Source organism: Ctenocephalides felis, unplaced genomic scaffold (genome assembly GCF_003426905.1).
Source record: "Ctenocephalides felis isolate EL2017-DRISC unplaced genomic scaffold, ASM342690v1 CF-g0.4_SCAFFOLD_01886, whole genome shotgun sequence".
Classification (NCBI taxonomy): Eukaryota; Metazoa; Arthropoda; class Insecta; order Siphonaptera; family Pulicidae; genus Ctenocephalides; species Ctenocephalides felis.
This window is the reverse complement of record NW_020538040.1, coordinates 152,449,802-152,475,125: the sequence shown is the minus strand read 5'-3', so window position 1 is coordinate 152,475,125 and position 25,324 is coordinate 152,449,802. Positions and strand designations below refer to the sequence as shown.

Genomic DNA, 25,324 nt, shown 5'->3' with positions numbered 1-25,324 from the left:
CAGCTTTCTCTACTACTAATAATTGATTGAAACTGGTATTACCAAAGATAATGTATTAAAAATAAAACCATTCATTCAATGCAAAGAACTAAGCTTAATATGGTATAACAAAATATATGTTCACAATGAGACGATACCCATATAAACAGTTTTATTATAGCTAGAGAAAAATTGAATGCAGTGGCCCTAAATTAGTGTAAAAATACTTTTATAGATTATACCTGTAAATATATAAAAACAAATTTTGAAATATTTATATATCTACGTAAAAATAGTACGTCATTACATTCATATATATATATATATATATATATATATATATATATATATATATATATATAAATATATATAAATATATATATATTTATATAAATAATATATATATATATATATATATGTGTGTGTATGAATGTATGTATATATACATATGTTTATGTATGTATTTAGTAATATATAAAAAATAAATGAAATAAATAAATGTTCCTGATCTACGAATTTATATAATTTATTAATACTCCTAGATTTTAAGTGTTAGATAATATAAAATAATTAACTAATTTAACTGATAACATGTAATTCAAATTTTGTAAAATAGAGAAATTTTAATTGAAAATTATATTGATTTCTATCATTGTTGGAGCTCAATAAATGAATTTGCTAGTCCAAATATTTTTATTTTAGTTATGAACTCCACAATTGGATTTTATTAATACACAAAATGAAGTTGAAAGTAATAATGAATATAAATAGAAAACTGCCCTCAATCAATGCTACAGTATAATATTAAATTCCTTTAATTATATATTCAGTCTTGAATAAATTATTTCAAACATGATCATCTTGTATTGTTTGCCTCTGATTTCTATATACGGACTATATTTTCTGATATTTAAAAGGAGACAGAAATTTATAATTTTTTTCAATGGTATCTAATATAATTTTTTATATAAAAGAAACTGTAAATAAGTCATATTAACGTGAATATGTAAAATATAATTTTTAATTTTACAGCATTGAACCTAAAAATTGATTTTCGTATGTTTAAGAAAAATATAGATACATACATACATATATATATATATATATATATATATATATATATAAAATAACTTAATAAAATCTTGTATCATTTGAGTTCATTGTTTTCACAATATAAAACAATTTTTTTTATCTGAAAACAAATCTGTTCTTATTCTTTTAGTAAAATAGATATATTATATAACATAGTGATCATGTATAATATCGAATGAAACTGTAACATATATCTCAGGGAATATGTACTTCATTGTGCAAAAATGCTTAATAAAGTCGGATATTACTACAAAGTGCATTGTTTTATTCTTTTTCAATTATAAGTTAACAACAATCACAGAATAAATTATGTGCAACAAATAAAATTAAATGGTAATAAAATATTTTATTTCATTATACTCTTTTTTAGTCACTTTTAAGCAAGTTATTAATGTGTCACATTCAATAAGAGCAGCACTTATATGCCAGTCCTGTACTTCATCTTTAACCATTTTTGTGAAGGGTTTTATATGCGTCTAAAATCAATTACACGAAACTATGTTTAACAGCATCCATATACATATACATATATATATATATAAACATATACATATATATATACATATATATATATATACATATATATATATATACATATATATATATATATACATAACAATTCACAAATACATACATATATATATGATTTAGTAGTTAATTTTGATGTTGAACTTGCTCATATATATATATATATATATATATATATATATATATATATATATATATATACAAACGCATATACATATACAAAGGCATATATATACATATACACACCTATCCCCCATTTTACATGTTTTCGATTTTACACTGTTTTTGAAGATAATGTATTTTTAATGGTATTCATAAATTTCGCACTCTTATATCTAGAATAACATTTTCATTGTTTTACTGTCAAAATACGACAATACAAAATGTATGTTACAATTAAGAGTTCCTAATAATCTATGTCTATGATGAAAATACGTAGATAAGATGGAAACTCCCCGTTTTATGATCAAAACTAAATTTTATTTTATTAGTTTTAATAATTTATGAAAGGTGTTTGATATTAAATATATCAATATTTAATTTTCGTTCAATGTGCTTGTTATTTATCATTTTAGAGCATTTTAATAGTGATTTTTGTTCAACATGGTTTTTTGTGGAACCTATCTTCCATGTAAAATGGGGGATATAGGTATACATGCATATATACATATACATACATATATATATACATACATATATATATACATACATATATATATATATATATATATATATATATATATATTCACAAATATTTAGATTAATAGCTGATAAACAGTTATATAGACATGAAAAATATAGCTCAAAATATATATTCAAAAATCTGTACAGATTGGAAAAATATACAGTTAAAAATATTTAAAAGAAAAATGATGTGAAATACAAATGTACTAAAATTATTATGTTTTTATTGTACTAAAATTTATTTTTAGTCCATACATATTATCCTATCAAATATGTATGCACTCTGTAACACACATATGTTAAAATTTAACTATATGTATGTAAAAAAATTTATTGCTATCAAATAATAGTAAAAATCACAAACTAAATAATAACAAAATGTAATTTGTATTAACTTTCCGATCAAGAAAACATATATACTTCTCAGTTATTTAAATATGCAAAGCACAAAATAAAAAAATATAGCTACAATAAGTAAATAAATAGATTAGTTTTGTTCAATTATGTATTGACTCCTTATATTAAAATCCATTACTTTGCTACAGCCTAGACTTTTGCATATATCATGACTTCAATTACTTAATGTATTAATCAATGTAATTGATTCATTTGATTGGCTTTGGCACAGATTGTAATTGTAATAAGGAGCACCTTTTTGGTAGAGTTTAAAGTTCAAAGTTGGCCAATCCAAAATTTGTCTGAGAAGTAAATCTACAAAAAAGGATAAGTCAAGCTAATGCAACGAACAAAATATTCCTCATAAGTTATATGCAATTATATGCCAATTAACATGTCATATGCAACCTCTTTAATGACGATCACATGTGTAAGCTTCAATACAGTTTATACTGAGAGTGCTGATACTAAAAACAAGTTGCAAATAAGCAGACCTTCCGCAAAGGATATGAAACTATAAATTAACACTGACAGACAGGCCCCGTAGACTTATGTGCTTGTATTCCAATTACCTAGCACATACAGACTTACATTTTATAGGTCCACATAGATTTACGTTTTTTTGCATACATTTTTAATAAGTTGCATAGGCTTATTTAAGCTTTTTTTATACTATTATTTATAGTACAATCTGTCTATTGTTATTAAAAAATATATATTTGATTTAATAAAGATTGATTGTAGTTACAATCGTTTAAATCCGCGTTTATCTAACACCCCTGAAAAATGCCCGAAAACTAAGTTAGGTAGAACAGATTCGATCCATCTGTATTAGGATAGATAAAGTGCCATAAATCATTCTTACGAAATAAGTTGCATATGAAAATATTTTGCAGAAATATAAAAAATACTCAAAAATATTTTTTAACTAAAAAATGTGAAATGATTTAAATTAGAAAGATTAGAATATAACCTATCTAAATGAAAATTGTTAACCTTCATTAATTAAGAGAAACATTTTTAGTAAAAACCCAAAACATATAATGTCGACGTGTATTGTTCTACCTGTGTTCCCAACTCAAATAGCGTTTTGACTGTTCAAGTCCCTGGGATGTTTAAAAACCTGTTCCTGGCCATTACTATCTTGAGATTTCATAACATCTGGCAAATCGGGTGGTGCGGAAAATGGAGTCATATCTAATGTTTCAAACTCGCCATTTTCAAGCCTATAATTAAGCAATTGTATTTATTAATAATAAAAAATAATTTACCGTGCAATGCTTTATCTACTATACTGAATGAAACAAGAAAAAATATCTACATGTTTCTCATTAAAATTTACCTCAGAGCAAGACCAATGGGTGCCGGTGATTGAGCTTTAGCAGTAGCTGAATTTAATCCATAATCCTGAAGCATAACATCATCGTTCATTTGCTGGTTATCCTTATTGAATAATAATTGATTTGCGGGTGCCACTTTCAAAATACCTAACAGAATGCTCAGTAAATAATTAATATACAAAAATATATCAATTTTCAAACATTTTAATTTAAATAGTAAATTAATAAAATTAAATTAAAAATAACTGGTCAACAAAACAAAAGTTCAATTAAAACAAGTAAAATAGTTAATTCCAGTACACTTTGTTTATAATTTGATTTTACAACAATTATTCAACTTTAAAATTTAATAAATATTATAAAAAAAAACAATTAATGAATTCTTCACAAAATTTTTGATAATTAACTTCCCGAAGGAGAAGTTTATGTTGTCATCAAAAAATCCGATTCGCTAATTTTATGTTTTCTCGACGTTTCAAGCCATTCTGAATCGAATGAGACCAAATTTGGAAAAAGTATATGTGTATTTGCGAACAGATTTTTTACCGTAAATCGACGTTTTCTCAAAAACGGCTGGACCGATTTCAAAAATTTAAAAGCCATTCGATGTATCTCGTTGAGGACTATCGTTTGTCAGATTTGCGCTACGATCTGCCGAGCCGTTTCTTTGTAATCTGGAAAAAAGTGTTAAACTTTTCGTCCACATTTAAGCTCATCCTACCCAACCGATTTCAAAAAATAAAAACCTGTTCGTAAGATATTAGTTGAGAATGATACTGATTAGTTTTAAGTGAAAATCTACCGAGCCGTTTTCTTGTAATTAATTGTTGAAAAACAATTTACGCCGATTTTTATGAAACTTTTTTGGCGATATATATTATGGTCTTATAGAACTTACTGAAATATTACGGCCTTACGGCAAGTAGTTTAATTTTAAAAATTCATCAGAAATTAAAATTCTTTTTACGTTTGTTAAAATTAAAATTAGACGATTTACTTGGCATAACGATAGAGTACTTGGTCTTGATGAACATACTAAACCATGAAAGTCCTATGGAAACTGGTTCAATTATAAAAATTATTGATTTGTGAAAATTTGCTCTCAGAAAATACCCCGAGTTAACGTGTCCGTTCGTTTTTAATTATGTTTAATAAATACCAACTAGTATTAATACAATTTAAGATGCACAAATATTTTATTCACTTTGATGACATGTAAATATATATTTTGTGGTGATATTCAAAAATATATCACCACAAAAAGTGATAATAAAATATTTTATTTTTGCAACTTAAAATTATTATATAGTTATTTAAGATTATTGTTGCATAAAAATAATTAGAATTTACCTTCAATAATCTTTTTCAGTTCATAGACAGACGTAGTATCTTTACAATCAGTAAAAATTGTAAGTTTTTTTCTTCGTATCATAAGAAAGACATCCTAAAAATAAAATGTGTTGATATATATATATATATATATATATATATATATATATATATACATATATATATATACATATATATGTGTGTGTGTGTAATTGAAATTTTCTAGAAATATGTATTTAGATGTGTGCACAAAATCGAGTAAAAACAAACTTAAAGCGGTGAAGTTTATACGAGGTCTGTTCAAAAAGTTTTCGTAATTTTCGTTTTTTCAAAAAAATATTTATTTATTCGTCTACATTAATGTGGTCCCCTTCAAAGTAGTCCCCCCCAGATATAATACACTTATGCCAGCGTTTTTTCCAATTTTCGAAGCACCCTTGATATTCACTTTTTGATATGTCCTTGAGCACTCTCGGCGATTTTCTTCAATCGAGGAAAACCGCCGTCCTTTCATGGGTCTCTTCAACTTTGGGAATAGGAAAAAGTCACACGGAGCCATATCTGGTGAATTTTTGCACTTTGCAACACTTTATTTCATTTTTTACGCAAAATTTAATACAAATTCTTTGACTTTTTCAATTCTTCCATTGTAAAAATCGCCGAGCTCAGAAAAACACGTCGAACCTTAGCGACTACCACAGACAAAGTAAACAGTGAATATAGCTGAAAATTTCATCATACTTTAGGGGCATGTATACCAACACAATAAAAAAAAAATTTTGACAATCAGACACTCCAGACCCGCGAAATTTAATTATTAGTAATTCCGGGTACTTTTTGAACAGACCATGTATATATATATATATATATATATGATAAAATTCCAATACTTTATTTAATTATACGTTTCACACTTTATGTGTCATCAATTTTGTGTAATGTGTCATCATTCATCAACCTAAAATACATTATTGCAATATATATAAATATATAAATATGAAGGATAAAACTTAACAAATAGAAATTTAACATAAGTATGAACAAAAATAGTTTTAGATATGGCATATATATAACATATGTTAATGTAGCAAAAATTGTAATTATTAATGAGAATCCTGATATGTTTTGCAAAAATAAAATAAATAATATAAATAAATAAAATGTGGAATAATATATATATATATATATATATATATATATATATATATTCAAAATTATGTAGGAATATGTATTTAGTTGTGCACACAAACTCGAGTAAAAAAAACTGAAAGTTGTTAAGTATATATATAATAAAATTCCAATTCTTTATTCAATTATACGTTTCACACTTAATGTGTATCATCATTCATCAAATCTAAAATACATTATTACAATAAATACAAATATGTAAATATAAAGGATAAAATTCAACAAATAAAAATATAACGTAAGTACGAACAAAAATAGTTTTTGATATGGCATGTGTATATATATATATATATATTGATGAGTTATTTAGAATCGGGCAGTAACACCAAGTAAAAAAAAAACTAAAGTAGTTTTGAAATACTTTATTTATCCATACGTTTCGGTCTTCATCGAGACCGTCATTCAGTGGAAAACTAAAAGATTTTATATGATGTAGGAGGAAAATAATATGAAGTTATAGCACTTATATATAAATACTTACAAAATTAATTATACAAAAATACACTACACTATTATACTGTGATAAACCAAGCTATTAATAACTGGAACATTTAAACTAATTATTTTTTTGACAATTTTTTGGTTACATTCTAGTGTGTACAGATTGACTAACGTCTAAAAACTGAATGAATTGTGTTTACAAATTTGGCGAAAGTGTAAAAAGACTGGTAAACATATGTTTTTTGTAAAATAATAAAAAGATAAAATACACGCTTCATTCAGATATGGTGGTGTTTTGGAAATGGTCAAGGATTATTTTATAGTCATTGCAAAGCAAATTGTTGTCCAATCTTTTATTTATGGCCCTGTCGTTGTGTAAAGATATTAGGCATCCTTCGCTAAACCTTCTTTTAAATAAATTATTTTCGAAATGTAGGATAATTAATTAATAAATTAATAAAGTATTTCAAAACTACTTTAGTTTTTTTTTTTTACTTGGTGTTACTGCCCGATTCTAAATAACTCATCAAAATATATATCAACACGAAACTCACATACTTCATATATATATATATATATATATATATATATATATATATATATATACTGCTATAGCAAAGAATGTCATTAAAAAGAATCCTGATATTCGTAAAGAATTAAATTACAATCATAATTTATAATATAAGTTATTTAAAATACATGTAGAAATTTTAGTAATTTAGCTTTACTTTTAAGTCTTATGTAGTTTAGTTTGGATACAATTTTCATAGATATGATGAGTCTTTGAAAATATAACGATATTGTTTTACTCAAGATTTGTTTGGGTAACTACCAATTAAACAATCAATTAATTTTATGATTATAAATATTATGGAAATCCACCTAAATAACATGCAAAAAACGAACTTCAAGTATAGTAACAAGTTAATATATTACACATTTATTGGTAGCTATCTCTATATAAAAATGAGATTGTTTTCCAGATAGAACATTTTTGAGGTTAATTATATCTAAGTAAGAAAATAGTACAAAACTCACCATTTTCAATAATTTTCAGTTATAACTACAACTAAATAACCACGTAGAATAATTTAAATTATCCGGGTAGACCTATATAGTCTGACTAGAAATACTTCACTTTTGTACTTCCATGCAAAGCGCAAAGTAACAAAATTGACATCTACACGTTAATCGCTGATTACAATACACTTAAAGAAAAAAAAAACAGAGATGTTTCAAGTACGTTATCTCTGCCGGGACACCCGCTAGCACATTTGCGCAAAGCCGCAAACATAACAACTGGCGCACCTAGCGGGAGAACGTGGCGAAAATATGGAAATTTGAGCTGATTAGGTTGGAAATATTTTTACGAACCAAATTAGGTTTTTACAAGTAATAGATGTATAATAGATGATATGCATTTACAACTAATTTACAGATCTTTTTTTTTATTTTATTTTCATCCTGCAATCTATAAAAATAATTATATTTAGCAGAGAATGCTGACAAGTGTTTGTTTACAAATTAGTAGATACGCCCAGTGGTGTATCTACTATAGTTAATATATAAAAAAGAAAAAACTAAAGACAAATAAAGAGAAAAAGATATATATATATATATATATATATATATACTACTAAATCATATATATATATATATATATATATATATATATATATATACTAAATATATATATATATATATATATATATATATATATATATATATATATATATAAATAAACTACATTACATCTCGAGGTATTTTCCTTTTGAGCCTGGTCGGCTGGCCTTCCTTGTGTAATTTACAGATAACACTTATTCTTTTGTGATGATTTAATATTGGTATAATCATCACAACTCTATAAATGGAGATAACTCCCCATGAGTATAATTGTAAAATATTGTTACAATTACAAGTTTAATGTTTATATTACATAGTCCAGTGCATTATCATATCCTCATATCATGGATTGTCTTATTTTCTGATTTTACCACTAAGATTGTAATAAGAAGAAGTAGATTGTAGTTGAGTTGAGTTGAGTGTATAAGAATAAACTCTTGAATAAAATTTATATTTTTCGTTGATATTATGCCTAATTATTACCCTTTGTTAATATATACACCGCATATATGTATATATGATAATGTTTTTGAATATCCATCCAATAATTAAAAGAATTCTATAAAGAAATGTCTATTTATTTATTTATTCATTTTGTTTTATTTTATTTATTTATTTGACTCATCTTCAGTGCATACAGATGTTCAAATCAAAGTCAAAGTTGTCTGTCCCAAGGCAGTTCTATGATATGAGAGCTGATATGATGTGAGATGAATAAATGATTTTCTCTCATTATAATTCTTACTGTTTTTATACTATATTATATTTTATTTATATTATTGATGTTTATATACACTTCTATTCCTCAGGAAAAGAAGTGTATATAATCAGAATCCAGCTTCCTGTATTTTCTCTTCTCACGCAAGTGATCAATCATCCGCACTCTTTTTTTTTTAAGTCCTTTTAGCCCTATTTCACCTTACCTTTATATATATATATATATATTTATATTTGATTCGATTATGCACATGATGCACACATCGAGTTCTCTTTAATCTCCACATTGATTAAATACCCCTTTTTTTGCCACCATGCATCAGACTTGCCCATGGACTGGTAAAAGGCCGGAGTATTTCTTGGTTTGGGATAGAAATTTACAAAACATTATACAAAAAACTATACAGCTATGCATCCAATTGTTAAAAAGAAAAAAAACTAAGTTAAAAATAATCTTGGAAAAGGTAAGTCTAAATTTGACTAATCTTCAAAAATTTCCATTTTAACGCACAGAAAATTTATAACAATAATACAACTTAAATTGAACACAAACAATGAACAAAATGCATGTATATGAAACAAAAAAAAGCATATAAATAAACTAAAGTCAAACAATGTTGAATTATGAATAAACCCGATTATCATAATATACATATAGAAATATTTATGTACTTATATACAATATTTATATATTCGTACTGTAAACTAATAGTTTAGTTTGTGATTTGTAATTTAATTTTTGTGATCAGTTCAATTTGTGAATTTGATTTTTTACTTAAGTGCATTGTATATAATAATTTTCTATGGTAGTTATCATGTCTGTAAAAAAAAACGTTGATCATACTTTACCCTCGTCTTTAAAATATTATCCACAGAATAACAAACCACTATTTATCCAGACATTTATTTAATTTGTTTATACAGAATATGTTTCGGAATTATTTAAATTAGTATGCACTACTTTATAGACCCTTGTCTTCAGGATCTAACTTTGATTTAGTATTTTGGAGCTGGGCATTCTTCCTTAGAATAATCTCTCACAGGGGAGTAAAACTGAAACCACGGAAAAGTATTAGAACAATTTTATATTTTATAATTTTCCCATATATCTATTGTTGTACATGTAAGGAGCAAATCAGATTTAAAAACATATATCAATACTAAAAAGTTTGAAGTACTTAAATATTTTAAATTTCCATGAAGGCAACATAACGTACCATAATTCAAGAGTCATCAATATCAAAGCATTGCATGAATTCCAATAATCTATATTGATATGTGTATGTTGAAATAAAAATATACAAACCAAAAGTTAGCCTAATATCAACAAAAAAGCATATCTTGGACAGTAACATACAATAATGAGATTAATATTTTTAAGGACACACTTTTAAGGGTTATATGCTGTGGAATTTCTGTATTAAATGAGTCCCTAGACCTTGTGTATGTGTTGTAAATAAGGTATCTCGAACTGATCTGCATAGCAGTAGCTAATACTAATTTCCACATTTTGAACATGTAGTCTCATATACACATACAAACATTTGCATAAGATCTATCTATTATTATAGGTAGTTTAATATGAAAGCTGATTTTTACTTTAAACTAACCTTGTATTGCTTATTCCTATAGGCTTCCCAAGGTTCAGGATTGGTCTTTCTGTTCCATGTAACATCAGGGTTCTTTGTTGCTAAACGAAATACATAAAAAGCAGCTCCGAAGGCACCAAGCCCGGTGAAAAAATATAAAGGAATCAGCTAAAATATATTCTTGTATAACATTATGTAATATTAAAAACTAGACATTATTAAACATGTAATTATACATACGGCAGGGTGCCTTTTCAAGCTAGATAAGGAAAGTCCTTGCATTTTGAACCAATACAAACAATTTGCTCTGTAAAACTGTAAATTTAATTACGTCTAAAACTTTTCCAGCGAATGACAGGATCTCAACGACACGGCTCTGTCTCGTTGAATAAAAAATAAAAGTATTGCCAGATGAAGTGGAAAACATACTTGCTTGAAAGCAAGTGCAATATTTTTACCGCGGTTTTCAAATTTGCTATTTCAAATATATTAAATGAGTCTGGGATGAAAGGGTGTACCATATAATATAATAGAATCAAGCAGTTATATATATATTAGACTGAATATAACTAAGATATGGAATATATCAATTCAGATATGGAATATATTGTACACAACGTGAACATATGAGAAACTTCTAACACATTTAACTTCACACGTTTTTTGTTTTTATAATTGCTTTACAAATTACTGTTAGAATTGTAATTTATACTAATGTAATTTTTCAAGATAAAAATTGTAAAATTTTAATTACAAAAATTTATAAATTGCCATGTAAATAAACTTTAGGCATTTTAGCATCTTTTATCATAAAATTCATAACTTATTTAACTTCCCGTAGGGTAAGTTATTTTTTTCCAAAGTCATTTTTTTCAAAAATTTAAAATTTCTCAATAATCTAATTTTTTCAAAGTTCAAAAAAAATTTAATTTTTTTTGGTACGGTTCCAGCAATTGTCTTAAGGCACGATGCCATGCACCACTAGTCACTACTAAATTAATGCATACGATGCATGAAATAAGAAAGGGGAATGATTATAAGTAATGAAGCAAATTAGTTCCAATTTAAATTAAATGTGTCATGATTTTATATACATAAACAAAAACGTGTATCAATTATATCGCCTAATAACATCATCGTTGAATTACAGAGTATTGAATTTTAATTAATTCCGCCTAATTAGCGAAACCATATCATATCAAAACAATAATAAAGGTGTTGTAAGCACAGCCTTAAACTTGAACAAAGAAATTATTTATGGAAAAGCTCTTCAAGTAACTTTCGAAACATAATTCTATTCAGCAAATTTAAATCTAGTAAAAATACATTCGATGTTGCATTAAATAAAAACATCCTCCTCTTTGTCCTCAGTCTACAAGCTATAATTAAAAACAAAATAGTTTATTAAAATAAAACTTTTCATTCTTTGTAACTAATAAATACAAATAATTTACTTTTCTTGTTGATTCTTAGAGACAAAAAACAAATACATAGCAAAATATACAATACATAGCTTATTCCGTATTCCGATCTCCTTCCGTGTTAAAAAAAATCAATATACAATAATATAATTTTTTGTTATTATACAATATAACTATTATTATAGAACAAGAGCTCCTAATTACAATTTGTCCAAACAAATCTATAATGAAATATTACATATAATATTAGACCGAATTCCAATATATTTATTTTTGCTTAAACTGCTGTTGTATATGACAAGATTAGTTTTGAGCAGAATAAAAACAAAGGTTTACTCATAATTTAGTTAGGTTTCTGAATTATAATATGCTCAAATTCATTTTTTTTTTCTCTACTATATAATATTTGAACCAGAATATGTAACACATCCAGTTTCATTTGGTATGAAACACTGGCAAATTTATAATGAACTCTCACTCTATAAATATAATTCACACTGGGCATTTATAATTATTTAATTACGACTATTATTTACAAAATAAATAACAAGTTGCTTGCTTAGTTCTACAGTAATTTATAAATCAGTTACTCTTCTAAAATTATATACAAATAAGTTTGTTTAAAATTTAAAAGTTGGCATAGGTTTCTTGTTTCAAAAAATTAATTAAGATTTGGGCAATATTAAAAAATCCACTTCTCATCATTTTGAATATTTAATGCGCTTACATTCAAATCATTTATTGTATCACAATTGTCTTTAACAAGAAACTCCAAAGACTCAATAGGTTTTAAATATTCTAATAAATTATCTCTGCTTTTTATTGTTTTGAAAAATGAATGATGCAATAAACTACTAGCTTTTGGTCGCATAGAAGGCTCTCTGCGACTGCACATATCTACAAATTGATGAAATGATTCAGAAAATTTTCTGTTTAAAAACATTGCTTGCAAATCATCACTAGATTCTGAATTGCTGTACTCTGATAAAGTTATGCTGTCCAAGAGTTTAGGAGCATAGCCGCGTACTTTTTCTGTGAACATTAATGTGCAAGGCATATCAGCAAATGGTTCTACACCATTAGCTAACTCGCACGCACAGACTGCCAAACTGTAGATATCAGATTTTTCATTATATCCTAACATATTTTGTTCCAAAACTTCAGGACTCAACCAATTTAGTGTGTCTTTGGCTTGTGGAGGTAAGGAATGGAGGACTCGTTGTCTTTTTCCATGTACAATAAGCTCACCAACACCTCTCAAACCAGATAACAAGACAGTTCCTAAATGATTGATCAACATATGACTCCCCCTGATACCTCTATGAATAAATCCTTTTGAATGTACGTAGTCCAATCCATTAATTACATCTCTTAAAATAATAGCAATAGCCGTTTCAGGAAAACCAGAATTGTAAAAATTTAGAACATCTCTACATGAACCATATATCATCAAAGGGGCAACGATGTATAGATTTAAGTCATTTACAAATGATATTTCATATGATAGTATATTTGGATGCTGTAATTGACGAGTAATATATATCTCTTGCTGTATAAGATTCACTTCTTCTATTAAATCTAATTGTATCTTCTTAATTGCCACTTTTCTGTGGGTGGGTCTGTGATATGCAACATACACACTTCCTAAGCCTCCACAACAAACTGTTAACTCATGTTTCAAATCATACTCCTGTAATTGATATCCAAACATTGTAACTCATTAAAACCAAGTGATTTCTGATCACTCACCAATTGCACTTCCAGAAATAAACTTGTAATAAATAGTATAAAATATATGTTGATAAAATCCTACATTATAATTTGGTGTGCTGTTCAAAGCGTTTGTAAAATACAGATAATATTATTGATATTTGTACATCGTTACTGCATCCGAGAATATTTAGAATTCTATTTCAAAAGACATTTCGACACCAAACGACGCATTGTCTATACATGGCGTATAAACACATGATTTTGAATTTTCTATTTATTTTTTGACAGCGGCACACGTCACCCCTACCACGCCATTGTTACCTGTGGCGCCATCACCAACGAATACAACTACAACAACACAACAACCCTAGACAATATTAGAATACCCCGTGTTCATATAGACGCTTCTCTCGCCCGATTTTTACGTTCAGAAGGAATACTTAAAGGGTCCTCCGCTCGACGTGGTGGCGCTGCTTTTAGCATTCAAATTAATGGCGCAAAATTTGAAATAAAAATTAATGATTTTAGGTGCACGGGTATTTGAAACTAAATTTGGTATTACAATCCTATTATTTTTGTAATAATACAATAATAACAAAAATATACTAGATAATATTATATTATAATAAATATACAATCAAATCGAAATATAAATCAACAAATACACTGGAATACACCGGTTTATATATAATAGATATCACATCTAATCTACTGGAATAACGTCTACACTTTTTTCTACTTATTAATATAATATTTATTGAAATTTAGTGAATAATGCATATAGTGTTAGTTCATTACATCGTCTGTCATTCTTAACTCTCGTTAACTAATAATCATCCCGTGCGAAATTTGACATTCTTAAGCAATTCATTTTCTCCCAAGTATATTCAGATCCGTGTGAAGTGGTAATCCAATTTTAAACAGCTGGAACAGCTTTTTATTTGTGTATTATGTCTTTCTTGTAGAAGCGCATACTGATTTCTTACACAATTTCCTGACCTCTTTCCTTAAAGTGTATTATGATTAGACTAATATGTCAATGCACTACGTAGTAATGTAGTAATTATGTCCTCCATATGAGTTTGAAGCTGTTCTATTCATATTGTCAAAGGGCTAAGCATTTGAGAGCAATTCCTTATGAATCTTTATTAACAAATATACAACCACAAACGAATAAGAATCGCCATTTTGTAAACTTACACAAAAATAACACTGACGTTTCTAGTAACCAACATAAAACATTTGAAAATACTTTTTCATCGGCTCACTAGCGCCAAATCTGCGACTACAAATGGACCCCTAAGTATTCCTTCTGAACGAGGATTTTGTTCTAAGTGAAAAGGCCCTGACAACAACTTTCATTGACAACGTGCTAGTAGATGTCAAATTTTCCAGTAGGGATTATAATTTAAATTTAAACTAGCTGTAAGTGGAATTATGTCTTAAGGCAATTAGGGCATCGTGCCTTAAGGCAAATTGCTGGAACTTTCCGTACCAAAAATTATTATTTTTTTTAAAAACGATTAACATTTTTGAAAAAAAAAAATACTTCGAAAAAATAAGATTTTTGAGAAACTATAAATTTGACAAAAAATTACTTTTTTTTGAAAAAAAAATTGAAAAAAAAAATTAAAATTTGTTTTTTTTTTAAATCTTTTTTTTTGAAAAAAAAAATGTTTTCTTTATTTTGACATATGTTGGAAGATCTGAACTTTTTTTCAAAGCAATCGTACTGCTTTAAATGCATAGAGACAAAATATAAAGCGCGTAAGCGCCGCGTCGCTGTCTAACGGGTAAACATTGGTACGGAACCCATAGGAATGTAAACAAAATTTATACTTATTGTTAAAATCTCTATAAAATATCTGACAATTTGATATGCATATGTCTAATGATCATTTTTGACCGCCAAATGGCATAATGATCATTTTTTACCTGCCCTTATAAAAATTTGATCAAATCTTCATCTTGTCAATACAAGTAAAATGTTTTTTGAATTATTAAAATAGGACGCTCCGTTCTATTAAAAACTGAGGTACCGTTTTTGGCACTTTTTGCCCCATATCTTCGGAACGGCTAGACCTACCTCCGCCAAAAACTAATCAGCACGTCTCCTTATCAATACGGATCGAATGTTTTTTAAATTATTCAAATTGCTTCATCCGTGTTCCCGAAATCGTCGACGAAAATTTGTATCCGCACACACATACATACTACGCACACACACACACACACACACATACATCCATTTTTTCTAAGGTATGCCAAAATATTCAGAACCCTCTGAAACGTAAAGATATATAAAAATTTGCATTTTCGATTTTTTTGCGATTACTATAACTTACCCTACGGGAAGTTAAAACTTTCTTTGTCGAACAGAAGCTCGAATTTCAATTCTCTTAAAAAAAGAAAATATTTAAATCGACCGAATTCATTGTACTTGAACTAGTTGTAAGTTGCACTCTTAAGGCATGTTGCTTTACTTCCCGATACGTGTAAATAACCGCCATAATTAATAATAATTTGGAATTTGAATTTAGATACATTTTTCAACCGTTTATTTTAAAAATAGAGTTTTCGCTTTCACTAAAAACCAATCAATACAATGTTCTGTTAATGTCCTGAATAATATTTATAATTGTATAAATTGAATTCATTTATTTAACACATTTTAATTCACTTCCTATTTGAAAAATCTATTTTATTTAAATGCGGACGTCAACGTTAATGGTTAGTACAATACGCGCGTCTCATTATTCCAACTCTTGATAAATTTTTACTAGTGGGGTGCATGGAATCGTGCCTTAAGGCAAATTGCTGGAACTTCCCGTACCGTAATTGAGAAACTTGGTACGGAACCCAAAAAAAATTACACAAAATGTGTTCACATTATTAAAATCTCTATAAAATATCCGATAATTTGATGTACATACGTATATCCAATAAACATTTTTGTCCGCCAAATGATATTTTTTTAATTTATTTTTATTGAGAGTCTATAACTGCTGGACCTGCCTTCCCAAAAATTTAATCAGTTCTTCATCTTGTTAATACAAGTAAAATGTTTTTGAATTATTCAAATCGGACGCTCCGTTCTCTTGACTGAGTTACCGTTTTTGGCACTTTTTGCCCCATATCTTCGGAACGGCTAGACCTGCCTTTGACAAAAACTAATCAGCACGTCTCCTCATCAAGACAAATCGAATGTTTTTTGAATTATTCAATTTGCTTCATCCGTGTTCCCGAAATCGTCGACGAAAATTTGTATCCGAACACACACACACATACACACACATACATCCATTTTTTCTAAGGTATGCCAAAAAGTTCAGACCTACCTTTCATAAAGGTAGATCTAGCGGTTTCGGAGATCTAGTAAAAAAAAGTAAAAAAAATGCCATTTGGCGGTCAAAAATGATCATGGGACATATGCACATCAAATTATCAGATATTTTATAGAGATTTTAACAATAAGTATAAATTTTGTTTACATTCCTATGGGTTCCGTACCAGTGTTTATCTGTTAGACGGCGACGCGGCGCTTACGCGCTTCTATATTTGTCTCCATGCAGTTAAAGCAGTACGATTGCTTTTAAAAAAATCAAAATTTCCAAAATATTTCAAAATAAATTTTTCTTCAAAAAGTCTTTTATTTTAAAAAAAGTAAGTTTGTCAAAAATTTATAGTTTACCAAAAATCTAATTTTTTCAGAGTAAATTTTTTTCAAAAATGTAAATCTTTTTAAAAAAAATAATTTTTGCTTCCAGCAATTTGCTTTAAGGCACGATACCATGCGCCCCACTAGTTGTTATTTAGGTTTTTCATTACAATACACTGAAACTCTAATTGTTTGGCGAATATATGATTTGAGAAAGACCGTACCGGTAAATTATTGTTATTAATAGTTTATTTTTAAACCAATTGTTTCAAACAATTGTTATTGAAAAACAATTAATTGTCTTTCAATTCAAAAGCTTTTGTTTACTGACTGTAAAACGAGAACATTCAGCATATAAAGTGATTAGAAGAATTTTGTAAATATACATTGAACATTGTTTTATTATTTGTATTACACACTGCGTTTACACGATCTTTTGAAAAAAAAAAACAAGCATATTATTTTATAAATCATATATTTAAATATTTAAGTTAAATTCATACATAATAACTTATTAACGATAAGTTTGATAACAAATAACACATTACAGTTACAATTACAATTACAGTTTCCCGTATCGTACGGGTATCATCGTTACAATTACGCATTTAGTTAATTATTTGTTTATATATTGACTAGAGTGTATTGAAAGGAATACAAATTCTATTCTCACAGAGAATTATGTTTAACATGTATGAATGATATGGATTAAAAATACTTCTACTCAAAGTAGAACATATATAAAAAGCTCTTATAAAGAGCGTTTTTATAACCTAGTAGCGTACTATGCACATTTGCACTATACATAAATATATAATAAAATCTTATATAAATTTGTAAACAATAAAATAAATTTCTCATATAAGTTATAAAATTATATAAGATCGATAGAATTATCGGTAAGCTTGAACAATGAATTCTTTGATTTCGCTTTTATTTTTAAAATTTTAATTTATTAGGCTTGTTTTCTAGGGCAAGTGCACTCACCGCCAATTCGTGCTTCGATCCATGGTAAATAGTTTGTAATTTTCGTGTAAATGCCCGGCAAATTCGGCCGAGCACATCCTCGACCCCATGACACAATACCTAAGAGTAAAAAGCACCTTGAATGGATATAATTAAAAACAAAATTTTGTATTTTGACAAAATTAACTTTTTTTATTTTTTTCTGTTATAATTAGTATGCTCGAATATAATCAAAGCGTAGAACTAGTGTGTATTTATCTTGGACAAGAGATCAAGAAGGTCCATCGTGTTTACTCTGCTCTATAAATAATTTAATGATATTTAATAAAAAGGGGGCAAAGAATGTAAACAATAATTTTAAAAATCTTCCCCAATTTTCAGAAGAAACAGAAACTTTAGCAAAACTGAAGTCATCATCAGTTACAAATGATTAGTTTGCCGAAAACGGGCAAGAAAAGTTTAATTTAATTTCAATTGTTTGTAAAATTTGTGAAGTTTGGAAAAAGTAACAGATAGATAGTTACGACGTATAAATATTTCTTACAATTATATGCATTACTTTATATTTTAAGACAAATCTGTGCCCTTCCTAAGTCCCTCCAAACAAAGCATTATACGGGGCTCCGCCAAGATGCTCGACGATTCTGAATGTATATCTCTTAACCGTTTATAAAATAGAAATAATTGTTCAGAAAAAAAAGTTATAAAATATTCAAGGTATGAATAATATATATATATATATATATATATATATATATATATATATGCGTGTGTGTGTGTGTGTGTTTGTGTGTGTATTTTCAAACGCAGTTTTTGGTGCTGTTTGATTTTGAAAATATTTAGTTTTTAAGGTAAAAAGAAAATTCTTTCCATTTTAAAATAATCAAGTTAGTGTTCAATTCACAACGACAGAGATCTTTGTATCGAATCCTGTCATTGGCTTTAAGAATTTAAGAAAATATTTTAAAGAAATTTATTATTAATTTCTTTAAAATTTTAATTAATATTTTCAAAAAGAAAATAATTTAAGAAAATATATACATATAGTTAATTTGAAATAGAAATTGAAATTAAATAGAATTAATTGAATTTGTTAAGTACTATTTGAATAAAAATTAGGAGTAAGAATAGAAATTACACAACACAAATAGCTGAGTTGTAGTAGGAATAAGAAGAAAAATATTAAAACTGGCTGAATTCACAAAAATGAAGAAATAAAATAGAAGAAAGAGTGGAAGCAGTTAGAATTAGAAATTTGAAATGAAAGAGCAAGAATTGAAGAGAGAATAAAGAAATCAAAATGAAAGAAAATTGAAGAGAGAGAATGAAGAAATCAAAATTGAAGAAAATAATTGAAGAAAAATGAGGATAGAGAATGAAGAGATCAAAATTGAAGAAAATTGAAGAAGAAAAAAAAATAGAATAGGATATATAAGATTGAATATGATATAAAAAATAATATAGAATGTAAATAAATGAAGAGTTGTAGGTGGCTAAACGCACAGAGTGAGCAAAGCCAAATAAATAAAAAAAAAAAAATTGTTATCAAAAATAAAAAATAAAAAAACCCAAAAAATTAAATAAATGAATTGTAGAAGAAAAGGGAGGGTTTATATATATATATATATATATATATATATATAGGCCCACCTTTTCTATACAAAATATCAAGTAAATCATTTAATATAATAAAGCTTACCAATAATTTCAACACTGCCGGTGGGTCCAGTCATATGCATGGGGCCACCGCTGTCCCTTGGCATGCATCTTTCTTTCCATCGTGGTATCCTGCACAAATCATATTTTCAGATATTCGTTTCTTGCCATATCCAGCATCAAGGCATTGTTCCCTGGACCATATAGGAACAGTAACACTCCTCAATGTATCGGCTAAAGAATCACGTTCATCTAAGCGGCCCCATCCTGCTACGACGCCGAGTACACCTTCGTAATCTCCATATCCTGATGTACAATATAAAATAAAAATAAAACGCAATAATAGATATCTAGATAATTTAAATTATACAAATTTGTATGATTCACAAAATTATAATGAAGTGGAGCGGTTTTATCAATTAAGTTTTAAAAATTATTATTAACTGTATGAATCACCCGTAATTTTATAATATTAGTAGATTATTGATTTTACAGCTTTTGTTTAGAAAGGTTAATAAATTGACAAGTTGGTTGAAAATGATTTATAGATCAAGCTATGTGCAGGGCTTGATAAATAAAACAAATATTAAAGTATGGCGTCAATTTTGTAGGCAAGACAGATATTACAGCTGTTCTAAGAATGAGATTATATCGCCTGTGAAAAAGTAAAAAAATACAAACAGTCAATGAATGTATGTTAATTTTAATTACATGGAGTTCTTCAAACATAATTATTACAGGATGAGTGAATTTGCAAAACAATATTTGTTTAGGCGTTGTTTAACATAGTCCACTGTGTGAACGAATATTATAGAATTTATTAATCAGCAATTACTTTATTTCTCTAATGAAGGTTTGTTTCTGAATGCGAATTACAATGACAAATTGATCATGTCATATTTCAAGTATGTCTTTGATTATATTATTGTTTGTAAATATTATACATATTTTTAATGCTATCTTATATAAATATTGATTCAGAATGACTTGAAACGTCGAGACAATATAAAATTAGCAAATCGGATCTTCGGGCGAAGACAAACTTCTCCTTCGGAAAAAAGGGAGAAGAGGTGACTAAACTTCTAATTTCATTTTACTATTCACGAATTTATATTCAGTAATTTTATCCGTGTTATCATTATAAATATTTTTGTTTTTGATTACTACAAAACATTGAAATTCGAATTGTTTAAAGACTCAATTAAGACGGTAAATTGTTATTATAACAGCTTATTTTTAAAACAATTGCATTTCAATTCAAAAGCTTTGTTTACTGATTATGAGAGAACCAAAACAACGATTCAACATGTAAATTTAAAGTAATTAATTAATTTTGTAAATATACATTGAACATTATTTGTTTTATTATTTGGATTACAACACAATGTGTTTACATAATCGTAATTTTTTGAAAAAAAAAAAAACAACTGCAAGTAGAGCTTTTTCATCAATTTAATTTTATAAAGTCAATGACTGATTCAACAAAATATTTTATTCCAATTATTTCAACATGTTTCATCCGAATTAATTTATTTCATTTGTTGGCGGAGGAGAAAAAATATGAATCTTGTACTTAAATGTAATATGATTTATCTCGATATATTTGTTATAAGCTATATATATATATATAAGCGCATTTATATAATGTGCATATATATGGTACAAATTTTACTTAAATTCGGTCAAAATAGGGAGTTATATTTTTTTATGCATATAGGTTACTAATTATTGCCAAAGAAAGTACGTACAAGTTGCTTATAAAACTTGATCGTTGATACTGATGATCTATTTTTATATTTATGGTCTATTGATAATCTTCAGTCATGAAATAACAATTTTCAAAAATATATTTAAAATCCACTAGACGGTGTCATTTGGTTTATAATATAGTAGCATTATACCTGAATTTGTTAACATTTTCAATTAATATTATATGTTTATTTTAAATAGAGTTCGTGACAATTATGCACAAAAAACGAACTTGTTGGAATATACGACAAAAAATCTGCTGAATTCCTTAATACGTGTTTTTATTTCAATGAACGGATATTTGTACGGAAACCTTATTAGAAAGATTTATATTAACATTGTACTTGACAAAATGCGGCACTTTGATTGCGGCCCTCATAACTTTATCATTAAATCAAAGTGAAATTCAAATCGTATGAAAGTAAAAGCTTGAGAAGTTGCTTGGGATTTTAATGATGTTTACCCAATTAAGTATTTGCTGAATGAGTTTGTTATCATAAATTCAATATTCAAATCAATATAACAGAAAACACTATCTAAAACTAGGTGTAAGTGGCATTTTGTTTTAAGGTAAGTTGTATGAACTTTCCGATATGTGTAAATAATCTGTTTAATAAAAAGAAATTGATATGTAGCTATTTTATAAAAAACTAGTTGGTATTGGTATTTGCCTTGAGGCAAGTTACATGAACTTCCCGATATGTATAAATAATCGACTTAATTAATAAAAAATAAATTAATTTATGAGTGATTAAAAGTATTCCAAGTGGACACGTGAACTCGGAGTATTTTCTAGAAGCAAATTTGCAAAAATCAATAATTTTTGTAATTGTTTCCGTAGGACTTTAACGGTTTAGTGTGTTCATTAAGACCAAGTACTCTATCGTTATACCAAGTAAAATCGTCTAATTTTAATTTTAACAAACGTCAAAAAAACTACTCATTTTCTCACACTTTGATAAATTTTTAAAATTAAATTACTTGTAAGGCCGTAATCTTTCAGTAAGTTCTATAAAACCATGATATATATCACTAAAAAAAGTTCGGCTAAATAAAAATCGGCTTAAATTTTTTTTCAACATTAATGACAAGAAAACGGCTCGGTAGATTTTTACCTAAAACTAATCAGTATCATTCCCAACTAATATCTTTCGGACAGTTTTTGATTTTTTAAAATCGATTCGGTAGTTTGAGCTTAAATGTGGACGCAAAGTTTAACACTTTTTTCAGATTACAAAGAAATAGTTTGGCAAATCGTCTCACAAAATTGACAAACGATAGCCCTCATTGAGATATGTACATCAAATGGCTTTTAAATTTCTGAAATCGGTTCAGGCGTTTTTAAGAAAACGTCGATCAAAGGTCTAATTTTAACAAATGCCAGAAAAAACGATACTAATTTTTGCAAACTTTGAAGAATTTTTAAAATTAAACGACTTGTCGCCGGGCCGTAATATTTTCGTATGATCTACAAGACTAGTATCTACCGTCAAAAAAAATCACAAAAATCGTCGAATTTTTTTTTTTAAACTTTATTACAAGAAAACGGCCCGGTCGATCTTTACCAAAAATTAATCAGCACGATCCGGCACGTGAACGAAAAATTTTTCACTTTTCTGCGATTTACAAAGAAGCGGCCAGGCCGGTCGTCGTACAAAACTCAGAAACGCTAGTCTTCATCGAGATACATCGAATGGCTTTTAAATTTTGAAATCGGTAAAGCCGTTTTGGAGAAAACGTCAATTTACGGCAAAAAATCTGTTCACACACACACACACACACACACACATACTTTTTCCAAATTTGATCTCATTCGATTCAGAATAGCTTGAACCGTCGAGAAAACATAAAATTAGGAAGTTAATTGTAATTAAGGACTATAGAGGTTAATTTATTTATAAGGGTATAAAATTAATGGTGTATAAAATTAATAAGTGCTATATAAAAAGCAATAAAATGAAAGCATAACAGAAGTAATATTTTACTATAGGTACTATTATCGGTAAATGAGTTGGCATATTCTAAACTTTATAACTGTTTATAGAGATATGATAATTTTCCCAAACATGCGGGTTTATTATTATAAATATACATATATTTCCTTGCATACTTGTATAGAACAATGGCGCCATGTAAAGTTGTGTTTTATATGATAAAAATTATGTTTGTCGATAATAGATGAGTAAATTTGGGAAAATTCTTACCAGTTCCGGTAAACAGACTGCACTGATCTTCGGGCTGAATTCAACCGGATTCTTTAGTTCAAGAACTGCGATGTCATTATTGAAAGTGAAAATGTCGAAACCTTTATGAACCCATGCGTTTTTTAAGCCTACTTTTGTGCCGTCTTTCGACGTGACATAGTGCACCGAGCAAAACCTGAAACATACCCGTAATGCGTTATGATAATTTCCGTTTGGCACAATCAATTGCATGCGATCAATGTTATCGTAACATGTGCATTATTGCATTATTGCATTAAAAGTGAAAGATTCGAACGATTGCTAACAGTACGAATTAAAATTGGTTTGTCGAAGATCAGTAATCAAACATTTAAATCGTAGTCAGTGGCGAATTTTAGCATGATTAAAAACAATATTTATAATATGATCAGGAAAATTAATTGTTTCAACCTAAATATTTTATGCTGTTAGATTGGATACATTCAAAGTGATAACATTTTTCTAAATTTTAGAAATAAACTTTTAATTAACCATTAATTAAGAAATGGCAGAATTTTGTGTAATGACGCGTATATTCATCATGCGTATAAATAGTGGCCTTTACTATTAAATTGAAATTTTTGAAAAACAAAAAATGTTCTGAAATGTCGAGTTGATTCGAATATTTTTCAGACTATGACTGTTTCAAATAAGTAAAAGAGTGGCATTTCCCCTTAACGCATGTACTTTGTGCTTACGTAGTTATAGATTTATTAAAACTCTCCTTCGATAATTCAGGTTGTTGGGTTATAATTTAACCCTTGTAGCTGTGGACTGTATTAAACACTGATTTGTTTGTATATTGTGTATTTGTTGCAGTTCTAATTACAATCACTGATTTGTTACTAAGTTATAAGGAAAGAAGATATATTTATTTTTATTAGCATCCATTCCGTGTGAAGCTTAATCTTTGAAGTTTGTCACCTTCATGGCCAATATAATAAAACGAAAGACGTCCGGACACGCGAGTTGTATAAAGTTCCCAAAATGTAGTAATAATAAACCCAATCAGTAAGAATAAATATTTGACTAT

At 27.5% G+C, this 25,324-nt stretch overlaps 3 protein-coding genes and 1 pseudogene across 4 annotated transcripts; all 4 read right to left on the bottom strand.

The window, feature by feature from the left end:
- Window positions 1–1,443: 1,443 nt before the first annotated feature.
- LOC113377490 (elongin-B) lies at window positions 1,444–8,170 on the bottom strand. Of its 2 annotated transcripts, none has more exons than XM_026617834.1 (5): window positions 8,016–8,170; window positions 5,370–5,463; window positions 4,022–4,166; window positions 3,745–3,905; window positions 1,444–1,547 (listed from the first exon to the last, which is right to left on the bottom strand). In XM_026617834.1, exons 1-4 carry the CDS (start codon window positions 8,016–8,018, stop codon window positions 3,758–3,760), a joined length of 390 nt encoding a protein of 129 aa, XP_026473619.1. In that variant the 5' UTR covers window positions 8,019–8,170; the 3' UTR covers window positions 1,444–1,547; window positions 3,745–3,757. The 2 variants fall into 2 exon arrangements, with proteins under 2 accessions (XP_026473619.1, XP_026473618.1); XM_026617833.1 differs by lacking the exon at window positions 1,444–1,547 and adding an exon at window positions 2,685–2,994.
- A 2,035-nt stretch (window positions 8,171–10,205) lies between these two features.
- LOC113378089 (cytochrome c oxidase subunit NDUFA4-like) lies at window positions 10,206–11,284 on the bottom strand. Its single transcript, XM_026618605.1, has 3 exons — window positions 11,147–11,284; window positions 10,928–11,074; window positions 10,206–10,370 (listed from the first exon to the last, which is right to left on the bottom strand). The coding sequence occupies exons 1-3, from the start codon at window positions 11,186–11,188 to the stop codon at window positions 10,314–10,316; spliced, it is 246 nt and encodes an 81-aa protein (XP_026474390.1). The 5' UTR covers window positions 11,189–11,284; the 3' UTR covers window positions 10,206–10,313.
- Window positions 11,285–13,181: 1,897 nt separating this feature from the next.
- LOC113376073 (STE20-related kinase adapter protein alpha-like) lies at window positions 13,182–14,038 on the bottom strand. Its single transcript, XM_026615999.1, has 2 exons — window positions 13,269–14,038; window positions 13,182–13,224 (listed from the first exon to the last, which is right to left on the bottom strand). Exons 1-2 carry the CDS (start codon window positions 14,036–14,038, stop codon window positions 13,182–13,184), a joined length of 813 nt encoding a protein of 270 aa, XP_026471784.1.
- A 4,615-nt stretch (window positions 14,039–18,653) lies between these two features.
- The window catches only part of LOC113376072, a 13,219-nt pseudogene continuing 6,548 nt past the window's right edge, over window positions 18,654–25,324 (bottom strand).